Below are 23583 nucleotides of genomic sequence, written 5' to 3'. Positions count from 1 at the left end.
TACGAACCGATTCAGATTCAGTTTGGTTCGGTTTGTACTTTCCGGTTCAGATTCTAGTCTTGTAGAAGAATTTGACTGTTGAAGTAGTCTTCTCTTCTCTCTACTGGCACACAGTCACACGCCAATGTTGACTGTTGAATTTTTCGGTTATTTTGTAACAATCAAAAACAGTTGAACTCAGATGTTTGGAGTTGCAAATTGGCCAATTATGTAGATCGGGGCATCAAGATCCAGCGGCGTTACGGGAGCTCTGAACGTTTTGATTATGCACTACAACTGTTCGATGAAATGCCTCAGTGAACTTTATAATAGTATCCTCCAGTTCAAGAAAGCTGTTCCGATGAATATACCAGTAACATTTAATGTGTTTTAAGGGTTAAAAAACAATTCTTTAAGAAGCCAACAAGAACATATATCATATCCTCGTCATCTGATGCAAGGGTGTTGATGTTTATCATTTGCAGATTCTGGATACTACGAGCTAGCAAGCAAGAACATGGGGAAAACAGGAAATTTTCAGTCTGTAGTCAGTCAATCAGTGAAAATTTTTCCTTTTTCGAAATTGGTGCATACTGTGTAAGTGCCAATCTTTCACTGGTTCTCTGCCCAATGTGCTAATAAGGACATAAAAATGAGTAAATGACTATGTTTGCGTATTTGAATGGGTAAAAAGTTAGACTTTGTTTGTTTAAATTACGTAATCATTTGAACAAATTAGTATTGTAGAATTTTGGAACATAAGTGCGGTTGATTTGAGTCATCATTGTTTATTGTTGCGGTTGATTTGAATCATCATTGATAATAGTTTCCACAAGTCCCTGAGTTTTTTTTCTATGTTTTTTCTTTTTCTTGACTTTCTTGCTCGTGTTATATGTTTGCTTCTTAATCTTACCTGAAGAAGATAGTTATTGTCTTATTGGAGAGAAAGAAACATATGGGGAAGAAGAGGATCATGTTCTTTGCTTATTTGCTCTTATTTGCCATCTTTATAAGTTTTAGCTTTGCAGGGATAACGGAAGAGAGTCCTTTGTCAATAGGAAAAACTCTTAGCTCCTCTAATGGTGTTTATGAGTTGGGGTTCTTCAGTTTTAATAACTCCCAAAATCAGTATGTTGGAATTTGGTTCAAGGGTATCATTCCTCAGGTGGTTGTGTGGGTGGCAAATAGAGAGAAGCCTGTTACAGACCCCACTGCAAATCTCGGTATCAGCAGCAACGGAAGTCTTCTGTTATCTAATGGAAACAATGGTGTTGTGTGGTGGTCTACCGGAGTTATTTTTGCATCCAAAGGGTCTCGTGCAGAGCTTACAGACAGTGGGAATTTTGTTTTCATAGATAAAGTTTCGGGAATCACTCTATGGCAAAGCTTTGAGCATCTTGGTAATACTCTGCTCCCTACATCAACTATGATGTATAATCTCGTCACCGGTGAGAAGAGAGGGTTGACTTCTTGGAAAAGTTCCACTGATCCATCGCCTGGTGACTTTATGGTTAAGATTACACCGCAAGTTCCATCACAGGGGTTTGTTATGAGAGGCTCTGCCCCTTATTATAGAACCGGTCCATGGGCTAAAACAAGGTTCACCGGGTTACCGCTAATGGATGATTCATACACAAGTCCATTCAGCATACACCAGGATGTAAATGGATCAGGGTACTTTTTATATTTTGATAGATACTACAAACTTTCACGTATACTGTTAACATCAGAGGGATCAATGAAGGTGTTACAGCATAATGGAATGGACTGGGAATCAAGCTACGAGGGTCCAGTTAATTCTTGTGATATTTACGGTGCGTGTGGACCTTTTGGGTTATGTATTGTATCAGTACCTCCAAAGTGTAAATGCTTCAAAGGTTTCGTTCCTAAATCCATTGAGGAGTGGAAAAGAGGAAACTGGACTAGTGGCTGTGTGAGGCGTACCGAACTACATTGTCACGGAAACTCTACTGGAAAAGATGCAAACGTCTTCCATACAGTTCTCAACGTAAAGCCTCCAGACTTTTACGAATATGCAAATTCTGTGGATGCTGAAGAATGTTACCAAAACTGCCTCCACAATTGTTCTTGTGTGGCCTTCGCGAACATTCCTGGAATAGGGTGCTTAATGTGGAGCAAGGACTTAATGGACACAGTGCAATTTTCTGCAGGAGGAGAAGTTCTTTCCATTCGTCTTGCACATTCTGAGCTAGGTATGGCTTATAAGATAATTCAAAGACCTTCTTCTTTTGCAATTATATCCTTCTACTTCACTGATATTGATATTTTCGATAGAAGTATGACTTATTGTTTAATTCTTGTCCTAAATTCCGCAGATGTAAATAACGACAAGAAGTCCATTGTTGCTATTACAGTGAGCCTTTCCCTTTTTGTGATCTTGGGCGTTGCTGCATTTGGTATTTGGAGATTGAGAGCAGGTAACACACTGATGGCTTTACTATGAACAATCTCATATTTTTGTCATCTATTCATTTGGTTGTCAAGAAAAGGATTCTAGGCTCTTTTACATTTGTTACGAATTATCGTTATATAAAAAGGTGTAGTTTCCACTACATCAAACCTACACTAAATTGACAGACTCATATATGCACTTTTTGTTACATTGGTTTCGTCTTGTTTTAAAAAATCTGAATATGCTCAGTTGGTAACGACACAAATTCTTAACCAAATTTCAGCTCATATATCAAAGGATGCATGGAGAAATGATCTGAAAACACAAGACGTCCCAGGTTTAGAATTTTTTGAGATGAATACCATACAAACTGCTACAGATAGTTTCAGTCTATCAAACAAACTTGGATATGGTGGATTTGGTTCCGTTTACAAGGTGAGAAATGTTTTATACTCTTTGCTCTTTTTCTATTCTGTCTTTTCTTGAGATGACATTTGCAACTTATCTCAGGGAAAACTGCAAGATGGAAGAGAAATTGCGGTAAAACGCCTTTCTAGCAGCTCTGAGCAAGGCAAACAGGAGTTCATGAATGAAATAGTACTGATATCAAAACTCCAACACAGGAACTTAGTCCGGGTTTTGGGATGCTGCGTCGAAGGAAAAGAGAAGCTATTGATTTATGAGTTTATGAAAAACAAAAGCCTTGATACTTTTGTCTTTGGTCAGTCACATCATACCTCTTTCCTCTAGCTTTACTCTCTCTATGTTGAACTGCTTATCTTACAGTTTTTACATGGTATTATCGCTTAGATTCAAGAAAAAGGCTCGAGATAGATTGGCCAAAGAGATTTGATATCATTCAAGGTATTGCGCGTGGACTTCTCTATCTCCACCGTGACTCACGCCTCAGAGTTATTCACCGAGACCTGAAGGTCAGTAACATTCTTCTGGACGAGAAAATGAACCCGAAGATATCAGATTTTGGATTGGCTCGGATGTTTCAGGGAACCCAATATCAGGACAAAACTCGCAGGGTTGTCGGAACTCTGTAAGTACCATTCTTTGGTTACATATTAAACTAGATAACCATATATTAAAGTGGGTGAAACTACTTGGTTTTTAAACAGAGGATATATGGCTCCTGAGTATGCATGGACTGGAGTTTTCTCTGAGAAATCAGACATCTACAGCTTCGGAGTTCTACTGTTAGAAATCATCAGCGGAGAGAAGATCTCGAGGTTCAGCTATGGCCAGGAAGGAAAAGCACTTCTTGCATATGTAAGTCAGAGACTTCATATTTTCATGAACTTGTAGAGGTTGCGAAAGGTTTGTTTCTCTTGTATGCTTAAGATCTTATAATTGTAACTAACACAGGTATGGGAATCTTGGTGTGAAACCCGTGGAGTTAATCTTTTGGACCAAGCTCTTGCTGATTCTTGTCACCCATCTGAAATTGGAAGGTGTGTACAGATTGGTTTGCTTTGTGTTCAACACAAACCTGCAGACAGACCAAACACACTTGAGTTGCTGTCTATGCTCACCACAACCTCAGATCTTCCTCTGCCTAAACAACCCACATTTGCAGTGCACACTAGAGATGAAGAATCACCGTCTAATGATTCGATGATCACTGTCAATGAGGTGACAGAGTCTGTGATCCAAGGACGTTGAGCTACAATATGTGATGGAAACTGTACAATTGTGACTAATTCTCTAATGTTGTTGATAACTTCAACTTATTACACTATTTTCTTATTTTATTTCATCATGTAAAAAGTGAAAATTACATTCAAAAATTATATATACATTATATGCAAAAAGGCATGTTCAAAGAGTTGGTAATTTCCTAACCGAACTGTTCGGTGAAATATCTAACTGAACAGTAAGTCTTCGAAGCTGGCCACAAGGAGTTGTGGCTGACGCATGCTTAAACCCGTGCAGTGTTTCAGGTAAGCTTCTTCTATGTTTTTAGACTTCACTATTGCAACCAGTTTGCAATTTCCTCAATGAATCTAGTTAGGCCGTATTGGTGGTTTTGTTTCAGTTAAAGCTTTTAAAGTCGGCATTCTCTGGGATACCTGGAATTGATGCATCATATGTAAGTCCATTCACTGTTGCCCAAGATGTAGCAAAGGGCACAGCATCTTTTTCTTATTCCATGTTACGAAACTATAAATTATCGTATGTAACGCTTACATCAGAGGGAAAAATGAAGATCCTTTGGAATGATGGGAAACATTGGATGCTTCACTTTGAGGCTCCAACAAGCTCATGTGATCTGTATGGAGCTTGCGGGCCTTTTGGTTTGTGTGTGAGATCTAGAAACCCAAAGTGCATATGCTTGAAAGGGTTTGTACCAAAGTCAGATGAGGAGTGGAGAAAAGGGAATTGGACAAGTGGGTGTGTGAGACATACGCACTTAACTTGCCATACGAATTCTTCTTCAAAAACACATGGCAAAAAGACAGATGGCTTCTACCATATGACCAATGTAAAGACTCCAGATCTGTACCAATTGGCGGGCTTTCTCAGTGCAGAACAGTGCTACCAAGATTGTCTTGGCAACTGTTCCTGCACAGCCTTTGCTTATATTAGTGGAATTGGATGCTTGGTATGGAACCGAGAGCTGGTAGACACAGTTCAATTTTTGTCTGATGGGGAATCTCTCTCCCTTCGTCTTGCAAGTTCGGAATTGGGTAGGAATGAAAGGCATTTTTTTATAGTGACTATTGTTCACTTACTATATTTGACGTTTAACTTTCTCTATCTCTCTCGAGCAGCATGGTTTAATGTTTTTGGTTTTTGGTGATTATATCAGCTGGAAGTAGTCGAACGAAGATTATTGTAGGTACTACTGCGAGCCTTTCCGTTTTCGTGATCTTGGTCTTTGCCGCAAATAAGTTCTGGAGATACAGAATAAAACAAAATGGTGAGACACTCTCTTTGCTTGTCATTTTTTTTTCATTTTAACTCTGTAACCAAATCCGAAGGAAATGAATATCTTCCTCTTCATCCATATACACTAATTTCTAGAATTCTAAAGTTGTGTCCCAAGGGACAGTCTCAGGTAGACAGTTACTTTTGGGAAGTTAATGTATGTTCTGTTAAAGCTAGATGTCCTAAGAGTTAATATGTTCAATTCTATTGAAAGTCAATACTTGGATGCTAAACTGCTACAAGTTAAGCACTAACAGATGAACACTTCTTACTCATAGAAACAAATCCTATGTTCATCAACACTTCACAAGATGCTTGGAAGAAGGATATGGAACCACAAGATGTCACAGGTGTAAATTTCTTTCCGATGCATACCATACGTACTGCCACCAATGACTTCAATTCCTCAAATAAACTTGGTCAAGGTGGATTTGGTCCAGTATATAAGGTATCTATCATTCTGTTCTTCTATTTACTTTCTTTTTTTTTGTTCTTGTTCTGTATTTTCCTTTACTGTGTGCAATTATTCTTCCAGGGAAATTTAGAAGACGGAAAAGAAATAGCCGTTAAACGTCTTTCTAGCAGCTCTGGACAGGGTGCAGACGAGTTCATGAATGAAATAAGATTAATCTCCAAACTGCAACATAAAAACTTGGTTCGGCTTTTGGGATGCAGCATCGAAGGAGAAGAGAAACTATTGGTTTATGAGTTTTTGGTGAACAAAAGCCTCGACGTTTTCCTCTTTGGTCAGTCCTCTATTCCATTAACTTCTTGGTTCTTCCATCATATGAGAATTATAAAATATGTCATTGTCACTACTATCACTAATATGTTCTATCTCATTGGCTAGATTCAACTCTAAAGCTTGTGATTGATTGGCCAAAGAGGTTCAACATCATTCAAGGTATTGCGCGTGGACTTCTCTATCTCCACCGTGATTCACGCCTCAGGGTAATTCACCGAGACCTGAAGGTCAGCAACATTCTTCTGGACGAGAAAATGATCCCAAAAATATCAGATTTCGGATTGGCTCGGATGTTTCAGGGAACCCAATGTCAGGAAAACACTCGCAGGGTTGTAGGAACTCTGTAAGAACCATTCTTCTCGAAAACATTCTTCACAAGATTCTTCATACTCATAATTAATAACCAATCTTGATGTTTGCACAGAGGATACATGGCTCCTGAGTATGCATGGACTGGAGTGTTCTCTGAGAAATCAGACATCTATAGTTTCGGAGTTCTACTATTAGAGATCATCACTGGAGAGAAGATCTCAAGATTCAACGAAGAAGGGAAAACTCTACTTGTATATGTAAGTTAACACTTTTACATTTACAGAGGATTTTCAAAACAGGTTCTTGCTCTGATACTTTTAAGATATCAAACTAAACAACAGGCATGGGAATCTTGGTGTGAGACCAAAGGAGTTGATCTTCTTGATCAAGATCTTGCTGATTCTTCTCGTCCAGCCGAAGTTGGGAGATCTGTTCAGATTGGTCTGCTCTGTATCCAACACCAACCTTCAGAAAGACCCAACACACTCGAGTTGCTGTCTATGCTCACCACAACATCAGATCTTCCATTACCAAAACAACCCATGTTTACAGTGAACAATGAAGCATTATCTCCGTCTAATGATTTGATCACCGTCAACGAGATGACACAATCTGTGATCCAAGGGCGTTAAAGAAACTACGAGTGGATTCAAAAAGTGTGGTTTGTTTGTTTCTCTTGTAAAATAAAGTAACCAACTTTTTTTATATTTGTTTCCTTCCTTCGTTTCTTCAAATTAAAGGTTTTTAAAAATACTTCCTTTTTTTTTTTTCTTTTGGGTTTGAACCCTAAAAAAATATATTCTACGGTTGAAGTCGACGATGACGTCGTCATCATGACGATATGTTTCGATCAGGACTATATTTATATCATATATATCGCCGGCGACACTAACGAAGCTATGGAGCGGCGTGTTTCCGAACGTTTTGGATTATGCACAGCAACTGTTCGGTGAAATGCCTGAACGAGATTAAGTAAAGTTTCGTTGACTCAAAAAACAAACAGGTCATGATATTCCCTTAATTAGTTTTTTTAGATCTGTTTAACTCATCAACTTGCACGTTATCTCTGTTATTTGTATTTCTCGAAGAATGCAAAATAACAAGTTCTAAACTTGTTTACTTTGTAGAAAGGTTGACTTAAAGACTTGTGAGTAGTTTATGTGTAATAAACACGGTATTTAGATTTATGTGGACAGTATAAGATGGGAGATTTCTTTGTCCATTAATTCTTCTTTTTTTGTTTCCATTCTCGTACATTGAGTCAACGGTCTATTTTAGAGCTTGTTTATATTCAAAGAAGCAGTCTGAACATCTTAAGAGGTTTTAGTTTATTTTTTTCTCTTAGTCTCTCTCAATGCTGAGTTCATCCACATGAAGTTTTGAAGAGATCTTTGTAGGAGGAAGAGGAATATACAAGAAAAAGATGGGTATGGTTTTATTTGCTTGCTTTCTCTTACTAATCATATTCCCAACTTGTGGTTATGCAGCTATAAACACAACAAGTCCTTTGTCAATAGGACAAACTCTGAGTTCCCCTAGTGGGTTTTATGAGCTAGGCTTCTTCAGTCCTAATAATACTCGGAATCAGTATATTGGGATCTGGTTTAAGAAGATTGTTCCTCGGGTTGTCGTGTGGGTGGCTAACAGAGATACGCCAGTTACAAGCTCTGCAGCAAGTCTCACTATCAGCATCAATGGGAGCCTGATCTTGCGTGAGGGGAAACGAGATGTTATTTGGTCAACAGGAGAAGGTTTCACTTCCAACAAATGTCATGCGGAGCTGTTAGATACTGGAAATCTTGTTGTGATTGACGATGTTTCAGGGGAAAAACTATGGCAAAGTTTTGAGAATCTTGGTAATACTATGCTGCCTCAGTCATCGTTGATGTATGATATTCCTAATGGCAAGAAGCGTGTGTTGACTACATGGAAAAGTAACAGCGATCCGTCTCCTGGGGAGTTCTCACTGGAGATTACACCACAAATCCCAACACAGGGACTTATAAGAAGAGGCTCAGTACCTTACTGGAGATGTGGTCCGTGGGCGAAAACAAGATTCTCTGGGATATCTGGAATTGATGCATCATATGTAAGTCCATTCAGCGTTGTCCAGGATATAGGAGCTGGCACAGGAACTTTCTCTTATTCCACGTTAAGAAACTATAATCTTTCATATGTTAAATTAACACCAGACGGGCATATGAAGATCCTCTGGGATGATGGAAAAACTTGGATGCTTCACTTGTCTCTCCCAGACAACCCATGTGATCTATATGGTAGATGCGGGCCTAATGGTTTGTGTGTGAGATCTAATCCCCCAAAGTGTGAGTGCGTGAAAGGGTTTGTACCAAAGTCTGATGAGGAGTGGCGAAAAGGAAACTGGACAAGTGGGTGTGTTAGACGTACTCTACTGTCTTGCCAGGCAGACTCTTCTTTGAAAACAAAAGGAAAGGACACAGATATCTTCTATCGTATGACCGATGTAAAGACTCCGGATCTGCATCAATTTGCAAGCTTTCTCAATGCAGAACAGTGCTACCAGGGTTGTCTAGGCAACTGTTCTTGCACAGCCTTTGCCTATATTAGTGGAATTGGATGCTTGGTTTGGAATGGGGAGCTTGTAGACACAGTACAGTTTTTGACTAGTGGAGAGACTCTCTTCATTCGTCTTGCAAGTTCAGAATTGGGTAAGGATGAAACACATTTCTTCTGATTCGTACATTTGAAATTCAACTTTTGTTTATAATGTTCTGTAGCAGCATGGTTTATTGTTTTATTTTTTTGGTTAATATCTCAGCTGGAAGCAGTCGAAGGAAAGTTATTGTAGGTACTACTGTCAGCCTTTCCATTTTCGTGATCTTGGTCGTTGCCGCATTTCTGTTGCGGAGATACAGAGCGAAACAAAATGGTGAGACAGTGATAAACTTAGCAGCTTTATCTCTCTCTATGTCATTCACTTTTCTTGTCCCTATTTTTCATCTATCTTAGTAATCCAACCGTAGCAAAAGTGCTGTTCTATATATTTTCCTCTGAATCAGTTTTAGGTTCACTAGTATATATTGTGTCAAACTTCACGTCTTCCTAATGTCTAATCTGCTCACTTCTATTGGAAGTTAAGCCTTTGCTACAATCAACCACTAATACATGCACATATCTTACTCGTAGTCGTAGAACTAACTTCTGTTTTTCGTTGATACTTTACAAGATGCACGGAAGAAAGGTTTTGAACCACAAGATGTCTCAGGCGTCAATTTCTTTGAGATGCATACAATACGAACTGCCACCAATAACTTCAGTTCCTCAAATAAACTTGGTCAAGGTGGATTTGGTCCAGTTTACAAGGTATGTGAAATTCTGTTTTCGTTCCTCAAATAATTATTTTCTTTGTTCTGTAGTTAACTATCAGCAACTTTTCTTCCAGGGAAAGTTGGTAGATGGGAAGGAAATAGCTGTTAAACGTCTTGCTAGTAGCTCTGGTCAGGGTACAGAGGAGTTCATGAATGAAATAACACTGATCTCAAAATTACAACATAGAAACTTGGTTCGGCTTTTGGGATACTGCATCGAAGGAGAAGAGAAGCTATTGATTTATGAGTTCATGGTTAACAAAAGTCTCGATATTTTTATATTTGGTTTGTCTCTTTCCATATACCTTTTCCTTTTTTCCTTCCATCTTATGAGATTCTTTTAATGTTTCACTGTAACTAATCTATCGTGTCTTTTTGGCTAGATTCATCTCTAAAGTTCGAGCTTGATTGGCCAAAGAGATTCAATATCATTCAAGGTATTGCTCGTGGACTCCTCTATCTCCACCGTGACTCACGCCTCAGAGTTATTCACCGTGACCTGAAGGTCAGCAATATTCTTCTTGACGACAAAATGAACCCAAAAATATCGGATTTTGGACTGGCTCGGATGTTTCAGGGAACTCAATATCAAGACAACACTCGCAGAGTTGTAGGAACTCTGTAAGAATCTTGTCTTCATTAACATGCTTAACACAGATTCATAGTTATACTCATATTCATATATTAACTTTGCACAATCTATTTTTGATATTTGAACAGAGGATATATGTCTCCTGAGTATGCATGGGCAGGGTTGTTCTCTGAGAAGTCCGACATCTATAGTTTCGGAGTTCTGTTGTTAGAAATCATCAGCGGGAAGAAAATTTCACGGTTCATATATGGTGATGAGAGCAAAGGCCTTCTTGCATATGTAAGTGACACATTTTATTGATCCCATTCAAACTTTGACATTTTGCTATCACCTTTTCGAAACACTAACTTTTCTTAAAATTCAGACATGGGATGCTTGGCTTGAAACCGGGGGATCAAATCTTCTGGACAGAGATCTTACTGACACATGCCAAGCATATGAAGTAGCGAGATGTGTTCAGATTGGTCTGCTCTGTGTTCAACACGAAGCCGTTGACAGACCAAACACCCTTCAAGTACTATCCATGTTTACTTCTACAACAGATCTTCCGATACCAAAGCAGCCAATATTTGCAGTGCATACTCTTAACGATTTGCCAATGTTAGAGGCTCAGTCTCATGAGTTCTTCTCTGCAAATGAGATAACACAATCTATGATCCAAGGACGATAAGCCTAAGATCTTGTTTTCTCACTAGCTACATAAGTAGTATATACTTGTAAATTTCATGAGCATTTCGTTGACCTAAGACAGGTCATAGTATCGTTAAAATATTGTTATTCACCATCGTAATGATAAAAAAATGTATTTTTGAGGCATTGTGACTTGAGAGTGTCGTCCTCTTCTCTTGCATTTTTATACTTATTTCGATGAAAGTCTTCGACTTTGGTTACAAGCGTCGATACCCAGCTGGATTAATCCAATATACTTATCTGGGTAGTAGCTGACTCTTTCTGTAAAGTTACTGTTTTGTACTTTTGGAACTTGTGGGTTATGCACTGAATGTGTTCGATGAAATGCGTGAACGAGATTTTGTGACCTTTTCAGCTGGAAGCAAGCGAGTCAAGATTATCACTATTAGCACTCTCAGCTTCTCTGTTTGCTTGGTTTTGGTGCTTGTTGCATATGGTTGTTGGAGATACAGAGTAAAACTATACGGTAAGATCCCAAACAGCTGATCTTTCTACATATTATCCTTTTATGGTTCAATGTTTACTTGTGAATTGGCTTGTTTCTGTTTAGCTTTTGGACATCTATTTGAGCTTAAGCTCAATGCATCAACTTTTAGAAATTCTGTACTAACACATAAATACTTGTAACTCGTAGGTTCAATTGTTGTATCTTAAAAATGTAAGTGTTTAAGATATGTTCTTACATATGAAAGAAGGTTTTTGCTATCTTTGCCATAGCTGAAGCTTGAAATCTCCTTGCCGATGATGATTTCGAGCATCAAAACTCTGAAGCTGTAAATGTCAGACTTGCATGGGTCTATAGATTGATTCTTAACTCTTACATTTTTGCACGGGTTGTTAACTTGTTGTAACAGGCATGGGACTCTTGGAGCGAAACCGGGGGAGTGAACCTACTGGATGAAGATCTTGCTGATTCTGATTCAGTTAATTCAGTTGAAGCAGGAAGATGTGTTCATATTGTTCTGCTCTGTATTCAGCATCAAGCTATTGATAGACCAAACATCAAACAAGTTATGTCAATGCTGACTTCAACAACGGATCTACCTAAGCCAACACAACCAATGTTAAAAAAAAAAAACCTTCTAGGGAGCTAAATGCTTCCTCGTGAATGTTCATATTTTAATCTGATTCTTCCACATGGACTGGCATGTGTTATTTAACATATTGGAACATATCAAGGATGTAAATTAGATTTAACCTGTGAATTTTACATTTACCCACCTGTTACTTTTTAAAAATGTTAGTTTGACAAATGAAAGATGAAAAATTGCCATATTGCCAACAAAACTCCAAAACAGAAGAGAAGGTTTTGACCAAACACAAACACACAAGAAGACACTGGTCCATGGATTTGTCTTCTTCTTCTAACAGATTTGACGTTATTTGATGAAGAAGGATAAGTTCTAAATATGACTGGTTGCACAAAAGCAGACGAAATCCTTTTCAAACTCGTACGTACACCAAAAGAGCTTTTCCAATTGTCTATTGTCGTCTATGTAACAGAGCTTCAGATGGTGAAAAGTTTTTAACTTTTTTAAGATAAAAGTTATATTTCAAGTTCTATGTTTAATCCAATTAGTAGCGTTTTAATGTTTCATACAACTTTTTTTAATTAAATTTCTTGGTTCTAAATTTGCCTGGGTTTAAATAATAAATCAATACGATAATAAACCAAATATTTTTAAAAAAAAATGTAAGTAAACGGCTTTTCTTTTGCAACTTGAGGATTTTTTTTTTTGTTGAGTCATACTAATAAATTATTTTAAGTTATTGTTGCAATAAAACCTAAAAAAAATTGTTAATAGGATGATAGAAAATCATGAGGTGGCTGAAAAGTTTATCTAAATGGAACTACACCAAATCTGACCAACATTGAAAACTGAACTAGTTGACAATAAATAAATCAAACCCATTAAAAATTAACCAAACAAACTAAAGCCAACATAACCAGATATTGAGCAACAAATTATAAGAGAAAAGAAAATGATATATACCAGTTTGGTTGTATCAAAGTAATTAATTTCTCAAACCAAACTGAAGAACTTTCCCACTTTCTCCAAATTAAATAGACTACACTATAAAGTATAAACAGAACCGGCCACCTCTGTTTTGGACGATCGTTTCTAGGAGTTACGAAGCTGTCCTTAGCAAAACTAGAGTTAGCACAAGCATATTTGTTTGTCACCAAACGCACATGGCCCCCAAAATCTTACTCACAACACTAAAAGTTCTGAGTAACAAGAAGACACAATTTTTAATTCTCATTTGATCCATCACTCTCACTTATCTCTCTCCATATAATTAAATTGTGGTAGATGGAAGATATCAACTCTATCTCTATACAGCCTCACATGCTTCTTTATCACTTGATTCCATGTGCCTCCCCATTCTCCCATATACTTCCAAGAATACATGCATTTATACAAAACTATTTCCCATACTTAGTTTCCATTTATCTAATCAAATCCTTAAACTTTGGATCTTAATGTATGTCTTATAATCTAATTTAGAAGTTTTGCCATTGAAGATTGACTTCAATCTAATATTTATTCTGCAAACAAAAAGAAGCTGTAAAAGGCACAATGTTTGATTTAATCATCGAACTCCATTAAATTATGTTTATAGCAATTTGATTATATATTCTAAAAGTTCAAAACATTGCAGCTTCTAAGAAGAATCTCTTTAGTTAAAAAGAACTTATAAAGAAAACTTTTTTTTTAAGATACCCACTCAAGAAAAAAAACCTCTTTTTGTTTGCATTTCACTAAATTAAAAGAGAGAACAATATAAAGAAAAGAACCAAGAAAAAGAAAGGTTCTAAAGCTATATTAATATTCGTGTAGTCGAATTTGGGGGGTCACATGGGATTGGAGTTGTGATTAGTGGAAAGAAAACTAACAAAAACACTTTGTAAAACATATACACTCAAGAAAAATTCACAAAAACTATAAAGAAGAAAAAAAAGATTAGGTATGCCAAATACCACTGAGTATGCTGCGGAATCTGTTCATAGATAGCTTCTTCACAAGTTTCTTAGCATCTGAACCTTCAGTTTCTGCTAACTTCTCAATGCTTTTCAAATACCCTGAAGTCGCAATCTTTCTTCTCGCGCTATTACAGCTCGTTAAAGACATCAATATCGATATCAAAAACTTCGTGTTACCTGAATCACTGCTCACATTGCTCCCATCTTCATGGTCTAGTAACTGTAAAATGTGGCTAATGTTAAAGTCATCTTGTGCAAACTTCTTCCTGTTCCTTGGAACCGAGATCAAACAATAGAGCGCAACACTCGCCATTTCTCTTACATCTAAAGATTTGGCGTCAAGAAACTTAACTAGCTCGGGCATGAAACCAGCGTCTCCCATTATTCTCTTAACCTCTTCTTGCAAACTACATAGCCTAGATGTGACCTTCAATGCTGATTCTTGAACAGAGATCTCCCCATTTCGTAACAGATTCAGCAAATGATCCAAGAATTTGCAACTCATCAATGCATTCAAACAACCAACAGATCCAAAACATAAGTTATCAATTGCCCTTAATGCCACCTCCTTAGATTTCGAAGAAGACGACGAATTTGGATCTGACAACACACTCACTAGCTCCTGAATTCCTCCTTCTCTAACCAAGATCTCTCTAGTTTGTTCGTCTTTACAACACATACTTAACAAAAGATCAATAGAATTTACCTGAACGATTTCTTCCTTAGATCCAATAAGCTTGATGAAAGTGGCAACAGTATCATCTTCTTCAGTCATATACCTCTTGATCTCTTCAACACCAACGAGATTCCTCAACACACCACACGAAGCACCAATCAATTCACCACCAAACTCACTGCAAGAACATATCTTTAACAACGCTGAAACACCTCCATGAGCAGAGACAGACCAAGCATTCTCAGAATTCTCCGTTAATCTCATCAAACACCTTGCAGACGCTTCTTTAGCAACACCATTCCCATTCTCAAGAACCCTAACCAAAGGACCAATCACACCCGATCTAATCAAAACATCCCTATAAGAACCAAACCCAGAAATAAAAAACACAGCTTTAGCAGACTCTTCTTGAACCCCAAACTCAGAATCAAGAAACCCAACAAGGGTAATAACCATATCACTAATCTCAATCACAATCTTAACATATCTATCATCTTCTTCCATAGCTTCATTAAGCTTAACCAAAGCTTGTTTCTTCATCTCCAGATCCCCAATCTTCATCCTCGTCAACAAATCCCTAATGTAAAACCTCATATCATCTTTACAAGCGTTACCACCATTAGGCTTAGACACAACGATCGCGAAGCCATGACTTAGAATCCCAGCTGAGTAAATCCGAGAAAGGTTCCTCGTGTGTCGATCGAACTTACCAGCCATGACATCTAAATCACTCTGCATCAGAAGCTTACCACTGTAGGAAACGTTGACGCAACGAGTAGCGAGATCGTAAGTGTCTTTGAGAGAGATTAGAATAGCTGAGATTAAGATAGAGAGAGATGGGTCGAATCCGGAATTGAGATTTGATAAAGCAGCGAGACCAGAGTAAAGCTCTTCGAGCTTTGTTCTTATGAGTTGCCATTTGATGTTGAAAGATTTGATTGAGTGAGAGAGTGAAATTAATGAAGAGATTGCTTCGATTGCTTTCTCTATGCTTGCTTTTGATTCTTCACTTGTTTCTTCTCCCATTTTGGTTGATAAAGTCTTCTCCTTTTCTTCTTCTTCTTCTTCTTCTTCTTCTTCTTCTTCTCGGAGTTGTTTTAAGCCATGGTGATAAAGATGAAGACTTTCACAGGTAATCTCGTTGGGTTATGAGTAATGGTTAATGGGTTTTTGAGGAGAGAGAGAGAGAGAGAGAGAGAGAGTTTGGTAAAATATTTGACGGAGCTGGCGTTCTCGGTGGGGTTGGAGGCAGTAGTGACATGTCGAGGGAGGAAGATGAAGTTGAGGGGTATTATGGTCATTTTGTTGTTTTTTTTGGGAGGGGGTTAGACGAAAAAGCGTATTTGGGAAAGGTAAGTTCTCTTCTTTAAAATGGTTTTGGTGACTAGCACGAGACGAGACGAGAGGACCTCCAGAATTCGATTCTTTTTTTTGTTTTCTCTTTCATTTTTCCAATTTCACATTTGTCGTTTCTTCTTTTCCTATTTTTATTCTTTCCACAAAAAAAAGAAAGGTTCTGTTTATTTCAAACAAAATTATAGTGCGGATAGTTGCAACTGAAAAGAGTTTATAAATAATAAATTATAACAACACTTGAGAAAATAGTGGTAGTATAATTTTATGACATTTTATAATGCTTTGTGTGTTGTGTTATGTGTATTCTTCTTTTTTGGATAGTTCGATTACAAATGTTATGAACTTTCTGCAGAGTTTTTGGGTTTTAACTATTATATTTGTTTTACGTGATAAGATTACAAGAAGAGAACTTAAGTATCACTCATCACTCATATTACAATCATCATTATTTTATAGTCTTTTTATTGTCATAATATTAGTCAGAAGCTTAACTCTAAAGGACCAACCCAATATCTGCACGAACACGAGAAACCCGGAATTAGAAATAGTTATGGACGGTGAAGCTGGTGGTACACGTATTAATAGAAATATAATTTCATTATAATACACATAAAAATACAAGTTCTTGTTGTAAGAAAAAATTGATGTAGTTATTGTCAATTAAGAATTACTTTACTAGAGAAAAGAAAAAAAATCACAAGGAGTTGGGATATTTATGGAATATAATTACTGTTTAAAAATGTCATAATTACTTATTTTAATAATTGTTTTATAAATATTTTTCCATTCTTGTTTTCTTTCTTCTGGAAAAAATCAAACTAAAAGTAATTCAAATTGTATTGTTTTACGTACCTGGCTCAAATACGTAACTGTATATATGGCTATATTCTCCTTAAACACGGGATAAATACTCATTAAATTGANCATTCTCTGCATCAAACCGTTTGTCCCAACCGAATCCACCAAGGTTGAAAGACGAGGCTTTTCGAGGTGTACTATACGCGAAATGTAACTCCTTTGCGATTGATGTCTGCAAACACACAAATAATGAACTGTCAGATCCAATATCAACTAACAACGGAGAATCAAAATCAAACAATGATGGCTATANTATGATATGGGTAAAAAGACTATAAATGTCAAACAGTTGAACTTTATAATATACATGTATAACAACAGGTCATCATCGACTCAACGTATGTGTATATTAAAGGAAAACAAAAGATGGTCCGTGACGAAACATGAAGAGCCAAAAAAAAAATGGCAAAATTGAATGTAAAGCAAAAGGATTGGCTACCTATCACATGATTCCAATTTTATATCGTATTTGATATATACGAACTTCTTCTCCATGTAAATTGAAACTTTCAAATTTGGTTTTATTTTTTTGTTCAACCTTTTCTTTTACAAAAAGCACACACATATCTTAGGTTATACTACTTTGTTTGGTACCATCCATGTGTGTATGTGTCAGTGTGTGCGTTCTCTGTATTAACTGACTTCGATCCGATATGTACCATCCACCGAAGACGAAATAGTTTTTGACTATTGATACTAATAGATATCTTCATTAATGCCATCACATGAAATTTTATTGACTTCATGAGTTTTTAAATTTAATGCGACTCGTAGATTGAAACAACACCTACACTGCTACACACATACGACATTGGAATTTTTAGCATTTTCATAGTTGTTTTAAATTTGATATATATGTTCGAAGATAGACGTTTCAGCTACCTACACTACATAAAAATATGTGAAATTATTTGGATCAAGAAACTACAAATTTATATAGTAAATTAGTATATATTAAGAGAGAATTTTGTATTTTGAGCAAGAAGATGCGAAATTAATAATAATTACATTTTTTAATAGATACTAACAAGAGGCCCTAATTAGTGTAGTTTTATATACACGGTAGATTATGCAATTAAAGAGCCGTAATTAGAAACATGTGGTGTAATGCCAAAAAACCAAAAGTTAGGTGTGGAAAGACAAAAAACAAGCAAAGAAAGTGAACCATGATATCGACGTTTGAGTAGTTGAGAAGGGAGATATATTCATTCATATATATATGTGCAAACGCATTACAACATATTCCTTAGTTTCCACGAAAAATATAATAATCAGAATATCTAATTATTATTCAATAACAAAAAGCTAATATATTTTGTTTTTGTCAATCGGAAAATATAATATTTAAAAAACCTAACCTTTGTTACTTTATATCATCAAGTGATAATAGTTAGATCGAAACTAATAAACAAAATTTTATTATTAGTTTCAAGACCCAAGCATATATATATATATAATTAGATTGAATTTTGTTCGAATCTACTTTTCATTTCAAATATGTTTTGTGGGAGTAAATTTGACTTTTTTGGTGGTTATATATTTTTCGTTTTTTTCTGTAAACATATTAATTTGTTTGTTTAAAGCTTTTTTTTTTTTTTTAAACACACTCTACGTAACATTTACATTTATAATCTGCAAAGAAGTTGTAACTGACAAGAAAATTGAAATATTATATTTTCTGCATTTTTGTTCCTTAACAAAAAGAAAAATGTTATTTTACTAACTAGAGAAACACAAGCATGAAGACAATCAAATCGTAAATATTCTTACGACGATATTATCGAGGAAACAGAGATCCCGTGAAGACATATATTGTTCTGTGCAATAGAGATTAGAGAATTCACTTGATGAAGCATATTAGACTATATATTACTGTAGTATTTAGTCATAATTATCTTTTACTGACTTTTTCGGACTGTTACACAAACTTCTTCTGGATTTTATACCCGGATCGAATCATTGTTCCCAATATCACCGAAAAAACTAAAATAGTTCTAGATTATATGCGTCAGAAAAAGGAGATAGTAATTATTTATAAACTCGTGAACCAAAAGTGATTATAACTTGAGATCGCTTGACGAAGACATGTTGTGTAATTTAGTGGCACGACATAAAAAGGTCCACATGGGAGTCATCTTTGGTCCAAGCTAGGCTAATAGGGCTTGATAACAACCAAAGGAGAAGCGTTGTCTTAATCTTCAACACATATAAACTTCAACGTTATTTGTATTGATCTATTTATGCATTCTGATCCACTTTTTTAATATTCAAACAATTGATTTGGTAAATAGATTGACTGATTGAGTTGAAGATGATGCAATGTTGTTTATATGAAAACAATATTTTGTTATAAATCAGTACTATGTTTAACTCAATATTATATAGTTAATAGTGAATGGATGATCTCAATCTCGTCTTAGTTAGGGTTAGGATTCCTAAGACTTTGAAACAATTTTGTAAATGAGAAAAATAAATCTTATAGTAATAATACCTAAACAGTAAGTTTGATTTTTTTTTTAAAGCCAAAACTATAGATGAACATAAATTATAATGTGAGAGCTAAGTTGTAAAAATTATTTATTCGAGAACAAGTCGTAAACTATACTAGTTTTGATAAACTTTTTTTTTCAAATTTGTGATAACATCTGGTTACAGAGTCGTTTTAGTAGCTAGCTAAAAATATCTTTTGACATGTGGTTTTGCTCCCACCAAGGACAAACATTTTTTTTTTTTTTGGAATTATCTTGCTGCACTGAACATACTATATAATGAATTATAGTTTTTGTTGGATAGTTTACAATCACACATATAGGTTAGTACATCATCTAAACTAATCAATATCTATTAAGTAAATCTCGCCTTTAACATATGTTTTATGTTGGCGAAAAGAGAAAATTAACTCTAAATATCCAGACTCCACTTCCATAGTCTAAGATCACACCAGAAATGAAATACTCTCTTTAAGCACATGGTTGTAGCACCACTACAATATATGTTCTTATAATGTGTGAAATTTTAACCCAATTTGTCTTGGGTTTTAGTTATGGTTTAAATGCGATACAGGCTAGTCAACACATACAAAATTGAAAATTGACGAGTTCCTCCTTGAATTGGAGGGTACATCTCGTGCAACATCTAACAAAATAGATCAAATAACAGGTTCCTAGACCCCCCTTAGTTACATTATTGTATTTGTTATCAAAGGAAAAAAAAAATATGAAGCAGGGCTTCGGCCCAATACATCCAAGCCCATTTATACCCAAATGGTATGATTCTTCTGCCTCTTAGAATGATGGCATTTGCTGGTTTAAGGGGTGTAATGTGTGATTCTTCTGCCTCTTAGAATGATGGCATTTGCTGGTTTCAGGGGTGTAATGTGTAATCAATAGAATAAACACTTTGAAATGTAACCAAGAGACTAAAAATATAAATGAAACAAACATTCATTTCTTATTATAAATTCACTTTGTAAAGACCAAATAAACTCTATATTCACACTGCACAAACACATACAAAAAGATTTAGAACCCTCCCAAAGAGTTTCTTGTGACCTTTCTAAACAACTAGCTAAGCCTTTCCAAAACCCTATCTCTCTCTTTGTATCTAGACAACAATTTACAGAGACCTATCCAAACCAAAAAGAACAAAAAAAAAAAAAAAAAACATAACTTAAAACCCTCTTCTTCAATTAAGGATCTTGAAGAAACAAAGTTGATAGTATAAATAAGCCTCAAACAAAGTTGTTTGACTCAGTTGAACAGAGCCACCGAGACTCCAGAATCGTCCTCGTTACGGTTTATCCTCGAAAGGCGGTACCTTTTCTGCAGTGGAGCTCCTGGAGCTTCAATCTCTTCATCATCATTCTCTGCATCAAACCGTTTGTCCCAACCGAATCCACCAAGGTTGAAAGACGAGGCTTTTCGAGGTGTACTATACGCGAAATGTAACTCCTTTGCGATTGATGTCTGCAAACACACAAATAATGAACTGTCAGATCCAATATCAACTAACAACGGAGAATCAAAATCAAACAATGATGGCTATATTATTACTTACAGCTTCTTTGATTGTCTTGGAAACCTGAAACAGTTGTTTCAAGTCTTCATGCTCAACCCCACAGATAATCCTCACCTGTAAACAACAACCCATATGGTCTATCAATGAAAATGTCTTTCCGAATCTCTAAGAACAAAAATGTTTCAACTTTGAGCTCAATCTGATTAATTAACATGAAATGTCAACTGAATGAACAAACCCAGAAAACAGAGAAGGACAAACAGAGAGAAAAAACAGAGAAGGATAAATATGAGTTTACGATTTCAAATCTCAAATCAGGAAAAGAAATGAAATTTCAGCTAAATCTGTTTAGTAATCCATAAAATTAACATTGAATCTCAACTAATTAACAAAACCCAGAAATCAAAAGCGGATAAAATCAATATCGAAAACTTTATCATTTCAAATAAGATTTTGAATCTCAGAGAACAAACAAAAAAAGGTTTTAACTTTTAGCTCAAATCTGATTCAAACTTGACAAATTAACAAGAAACCTCAACTAATGAACAAAACCCAGAACCCAGAAAGAGATTTCAAAAAAGGGTTAAGTGAAGAAACGAACCAGAATATCTTGTGGAAGATCTTCAAGTTCTCGAATTTGACAATCTCCAACAGAAGAAGCTTTATCACAGAGCTTCTTAAACGAGCTTCTCCCAACAGGTGAAGTAAAAACCGAATCGCCAACAATCTCATCATCATCACCCGACGATATCAGAATCCTCTTTCTCCCAAATCCTCTCTTGTACTGTACGAACTCTAACTCTAACCCTAACCCTCCTCCATCACCAACATCTCGACGGTGCTTCAAATTCGACTTCTGGGTGACGATTCTCTTCTTCCCCAATGCCATTTTCGTCGATCTGTATCACCAGAAAGCCCAAAAAAAATCAGATCTTTACAAAAATTTCAGAGACTCTGTAAACGAAACAGAGGATTTGATGAAGCAGGAGACAAACCTATAAGTTAATAAGATTATCCCCAAAAGATTTGTTTGATATGTAAGTTTTGCGCGAAATGAACAAAAAAGCTGAGAGAAAAATGAGTAATTTTTCCTTTTTGTTTGTTTTGGTTTTAAATTTATGACTAAAGAAGATGAACTTACTATACTTTCTCTCTACTTATAGTAGATAAATTATTAATTTTGATTTTTCTTTTAAAGTCAAGTTAATTATTTTTTTATTATAAAAACGAGTAAAGTAGAAAACACTGGAAATTTCCTCACGGCACAAAAAAAAATATCTTAAAATTTTTAAAATTTTGTTATTCTCCCTCCCTGGTAAGCAAAAGACGGCTTAAAGGAAAAAAAAAAAAAAAAAAAAAAAAAAAAAAGAAACTAGCCGTTGGGGANGGCGAACTATGAGCCGGAGAAGGAACCAACGTGGGTGGTTCAAGGGATGAGGTGGCGGCAAGTTGTTCGTTTGACGGTTTTTTACTTAGTCGTCGTCTCGTCTCACACGGTTTTGTTTTTCTTAGGATTCCCAAAAAGCATAGACAAGAAAAAATCTTTGGAGTCTCTGACACAAGACAACACAACAACAGTACTGTCTTTTAAGTTATCACCGACCAAAAGATTAGATTTTTATTGATTATTCTTTGTTCTAATCTCAAAGATCATTTTATTTATATATTTCTGGGGATCCTTTTATTTATGCAATTTAGTTATTGCATTATCAATATCCAAAGATATGATATTGCATTATTGTTATATTTTTCTATTGTTGTGTTCCAAAATCTTATTGAAAAATATGATATGCATGCCATTTGTTATATGAATTTATCTAACATATTAATTAGTTCTATGTACATCTCTTTCAGTATATGAAGTTTTTAACATTTCAAAAAAAAAAGAAAACTTTTTTTGGAACTATTGAAAAATCTTAATTGGCAAAGAACTGATTGGACAATTTAATGTCAATGCTTTATTTCTGCTAAAATAGTATACTATATAGATATAGATTGTGTCTAGTTTGGGTATATATATGCAATCTGGTCTGTTATATATATATAATAGTATAAAATCAATATTAAAATCTCTACCTTATCCCTCAATCTTATTCAACAGGCAAAAAGTATGCATGCCATTAGTTGAGTTAACTAATTATTATCAGTACATCTCTTTAATTAAGGATTTTTTCGTGGGCTTTAAAATGGAGTTTTCGTGGGCTTTAATGGGCCTAAACGACATTATCGGTCCATGAGCTCCCTATGAGTGTTTGCCAGAAAATTTACTCGATGGTGGTGAGATATTTGATTTTGGTGGCTTGCCGCCGAGTGATGAGAACGGCGAAGCGTTTAGGGATCGAGACCGACCGTTGCTGTTTACAGAAGATGCTGATAGAGATTTGCCCGCCCTCGGCTCGACTCGGCTCAGCCACCTTAGTGGTGCGGCTATCAAGGAGGCAGAAGGTGTGAGATTCTGGTTAGTCTATTGTTTAGTTTCTGGTCATTGGTACTATATGAGCATAGTTAAGCGGATTAGGTTAGGATCAACACAAATGAGCATAATCAATTGGTTAATTTAGTGACTAAGATTATAATTAGCTTGGAGTATACTTGTATATATAGTTAACACTATTACATTGAGATCATTAATGAGAAAATAACAAACTTTTCTTATCTCTTGATGACTCACTCTC

General features: G+C 35.8%; 5 protein-coding genes across 7 annotated transcripts; 3 read left to right on the top strand and 2 right to left on the bottom strand.

Annotated features, from left to right (window-relative positions):
- On the top strand, positions 29-4232 carry LOC104714473 (G-type lectin S-receptor-like serine/threonine-protein kinase At1g61440). 2 transcript variants are annotated; one of them, XM_010431858.2, is made up of 9 exons: positions 29-352; positions 465-576; positions 1000-2192; positions 2316-2417; positions 2676-2827; positions 2903-3113; positions 3203-3440; positions 3520-3670; positions 3767-4232. In XM_010431858.2, the coding sequence occupies exons 2-9, from the start codon at positions 497-499 to the stop codon at positions 4061-4063; spliced, it is 2424 nt and encodes an 807-aa protein (XP_010430160.1). In that variant the 5' UTR covers positions 29-352; positions 465-496; the 3' UTR covers positions 4064-4232. The 2 variants fall into 2 exon arrangements, with proteins under 2 accessions (XP_010430160.1, XP_010430159.1); XM_010431857.2 differs by having other exon boundaries at positions 29-375.
- LOC104716021 (G-type lectin S-receptor-like serine/threonine-protein kinase At1g61390) lies at positions 4216-7107 on the top strand. The gene is made up of 8 exons (XM_019230122.1): positions 4216-4230; positions 4413-5088; positions 5211-5321; positions 5608-5777; positions 5865-6075; positions 6180-6417; positions 6499-6643; positions 6728-7107. Exons 1-8 carry the CDS (start codon positions 4216-4218, stop codon positions 7016-7018), a joined length of 1857 nt encoding a protein of 618 aa, XP_019085667.1. The 3' UTR covers positions 7019-7107.
- LOC104714469 (G-type lectin S-receptor-like serine/threonine-protein kinase SD1-29) lies at positions 7398-12050 on the top strand. 2 transcript variants are annotated; one of them, XM_010431850.1, is made up of 9 exons: positions 7398-7813; positions 7943-9073; positions 9184-9294; positions 9592-9728; positions 9808-10018; positions 10117-10354; positions 10454-10604; positions 10690-11481; positions 11870-12050. In XM_010431850.1, the coding sequence occupies exons 1-8, from the start codon at positions 7810-7812 to the stop codon at positions 10993-10995; spliced, it is 2289 nt and encodes a 762-aa protein (XP_010430152.1). In that variant the 5' UTR covers positions 7398-7809; the 3' UTR covers positions 10996-11481; positions 11870-12050. The 2 variants fall into 2 exon arrangements, with proteins under 2 accessions (XP_010430152.1, XP_010430150.1); XM_010431848.1 differs by having other exon boundaries at positions 7398-9073.
- LOC104714467 (vacuolar protein 8-like) lies at positions 13803-16007 on the bottom strand. Its single transcript, XM_010431847.2, has one exon. It carries the CDS (start codon positions 15701-15703, stop codon positions 13982-13984), a length of 1722 nt encoding a protein of 573 aa, XP_010430149.1. The 5' UTR covers positions 15704-16007; the 3' UTR covers positions 13803-13981.
- LOC104714466 (F-box protein At1g61340-like) lies at positions 20319-22042 on the bottom strand. The gene is made up of 4 exons (XM_010431846.2): positions 21904-22042; positions 21510-21807; positions 20948-21022; positions 20319-20856 (listed from the first exon to the last, which is right to left on the bottom strand). The coding sequence occupies exons 2-4, from the start codon at positions 21795-21797 to the stop codon at positions 20641-20643; spliced, it is 579 nt and encodes a 192-aa protein (XP_010430148.1). The 5' UTR covers positions 21798-21807; positions 21904-22042; the 3' UTR covers positions 20319-20640.

This window comes from Camelina sativa, chromosome 9 (assembly GCF_000633955.1).
Source record: "Camelina sativa cultivar DH55 chromosome 9, Cs, whole genome shotgun sequence".
Classification (NCBI taxonomy): Eukaryota; Viridiplantae; Streptophyta; class Magnoliopsida; order Brassicales; family Brassicaceae; genus Camelina; species Camelina sativa.
The sequence above is the reverse complement of the archived record's forward strand: the minus strand, read 5'-3'. Positions and strand labels throughout refer to the sequence as shown.

Excerpts from the sequence above, each read along its gene's own strand:
- LOC104714473 (XM_010431857.2), top strand. Across the intron at positions 2,418-2,675 it reads TATTTGGAGATTGAGAGCAG|CTCATATATCAAAGGATGCA; the intron begins GTAACACACTGA and ends ACCAAATTTCAG. Across the intron at positions 3,441-3,519 it reads CGCAGGGTTGTCGGAACTCT|AGGATATATGGCTCCTGAGT; the intron begins GTAAGTACCATT and ends GTTTTTAAACAG.
- LOC104714469 (XM_010431848.1), top strand. The coding sequence starts at position 7,810 with ATGGGTATGGTTTTATTTGCTTGCTTTCTCTTACTAATCATATTCCCA. Across the intron at positions 10,019-10,116 it reads TCTCGATATTTTTATATTTG|ATTCATCTCTAAAGTTCGAG; the intron begins GTTTGTCTCTTT and ends CTTTTTGGCTAG. Across the intron at positions 10,605-10,689 it reads GCAAAGGCCTTCTTGCATAT|ACATGGGATGCTTGGCTTGA; the intron begins GTAAGTGACACA and ends CTTAAAATTCAG.
- LOC104714466 (XM_010431846.2), bottom strand. The coding sequence starts at position 21,797 with ATGGCATTGGGGAAGAAGAGAATCGTCACCCAGAAGTCGAATTTGAAG. Across the intron at positions 21,023-21,509 it reads ATCTTCCACAAGATATTCTG|GTGAGGATTATCTGTGGGGT; the intron begins GTTCGTTTCTTC and ends TGTTGTTTACAG. Across the intron at positions 20,857-20,947 it reads CCAAGACAATCAAAGAAGCT|ACATCAATCGCAAAGGAGTT; the intron begins GTAAGTAATAAT and ends GTGTGTTTGCAG.
- LOC104714467 (XM_010431847.2), bottom strand. The coding sequence starts at position 15,703 with ATGGGAGAAGAAACAAGTGAAGAATCAAAAGCAAGCATAGAGAAAGCA.
- LOC104716021 (XM_019230122.1), top strand. Across the intron at positions 5,089-5,210 it reads TCTTGCAAGTTCGGAATTGG|CTGGAAGTAGTCGAACGAAG; the intron begins GTAGGAATGAAA and ends TGATTATATCAG. Across the intron at positions 5,322-5,607 it reads ATACAGAATAAAACAAAATG|AAACAAATCCTATGTTCATC; the intron begins GTGAGACACTCT and ends TCTTACTCATAG.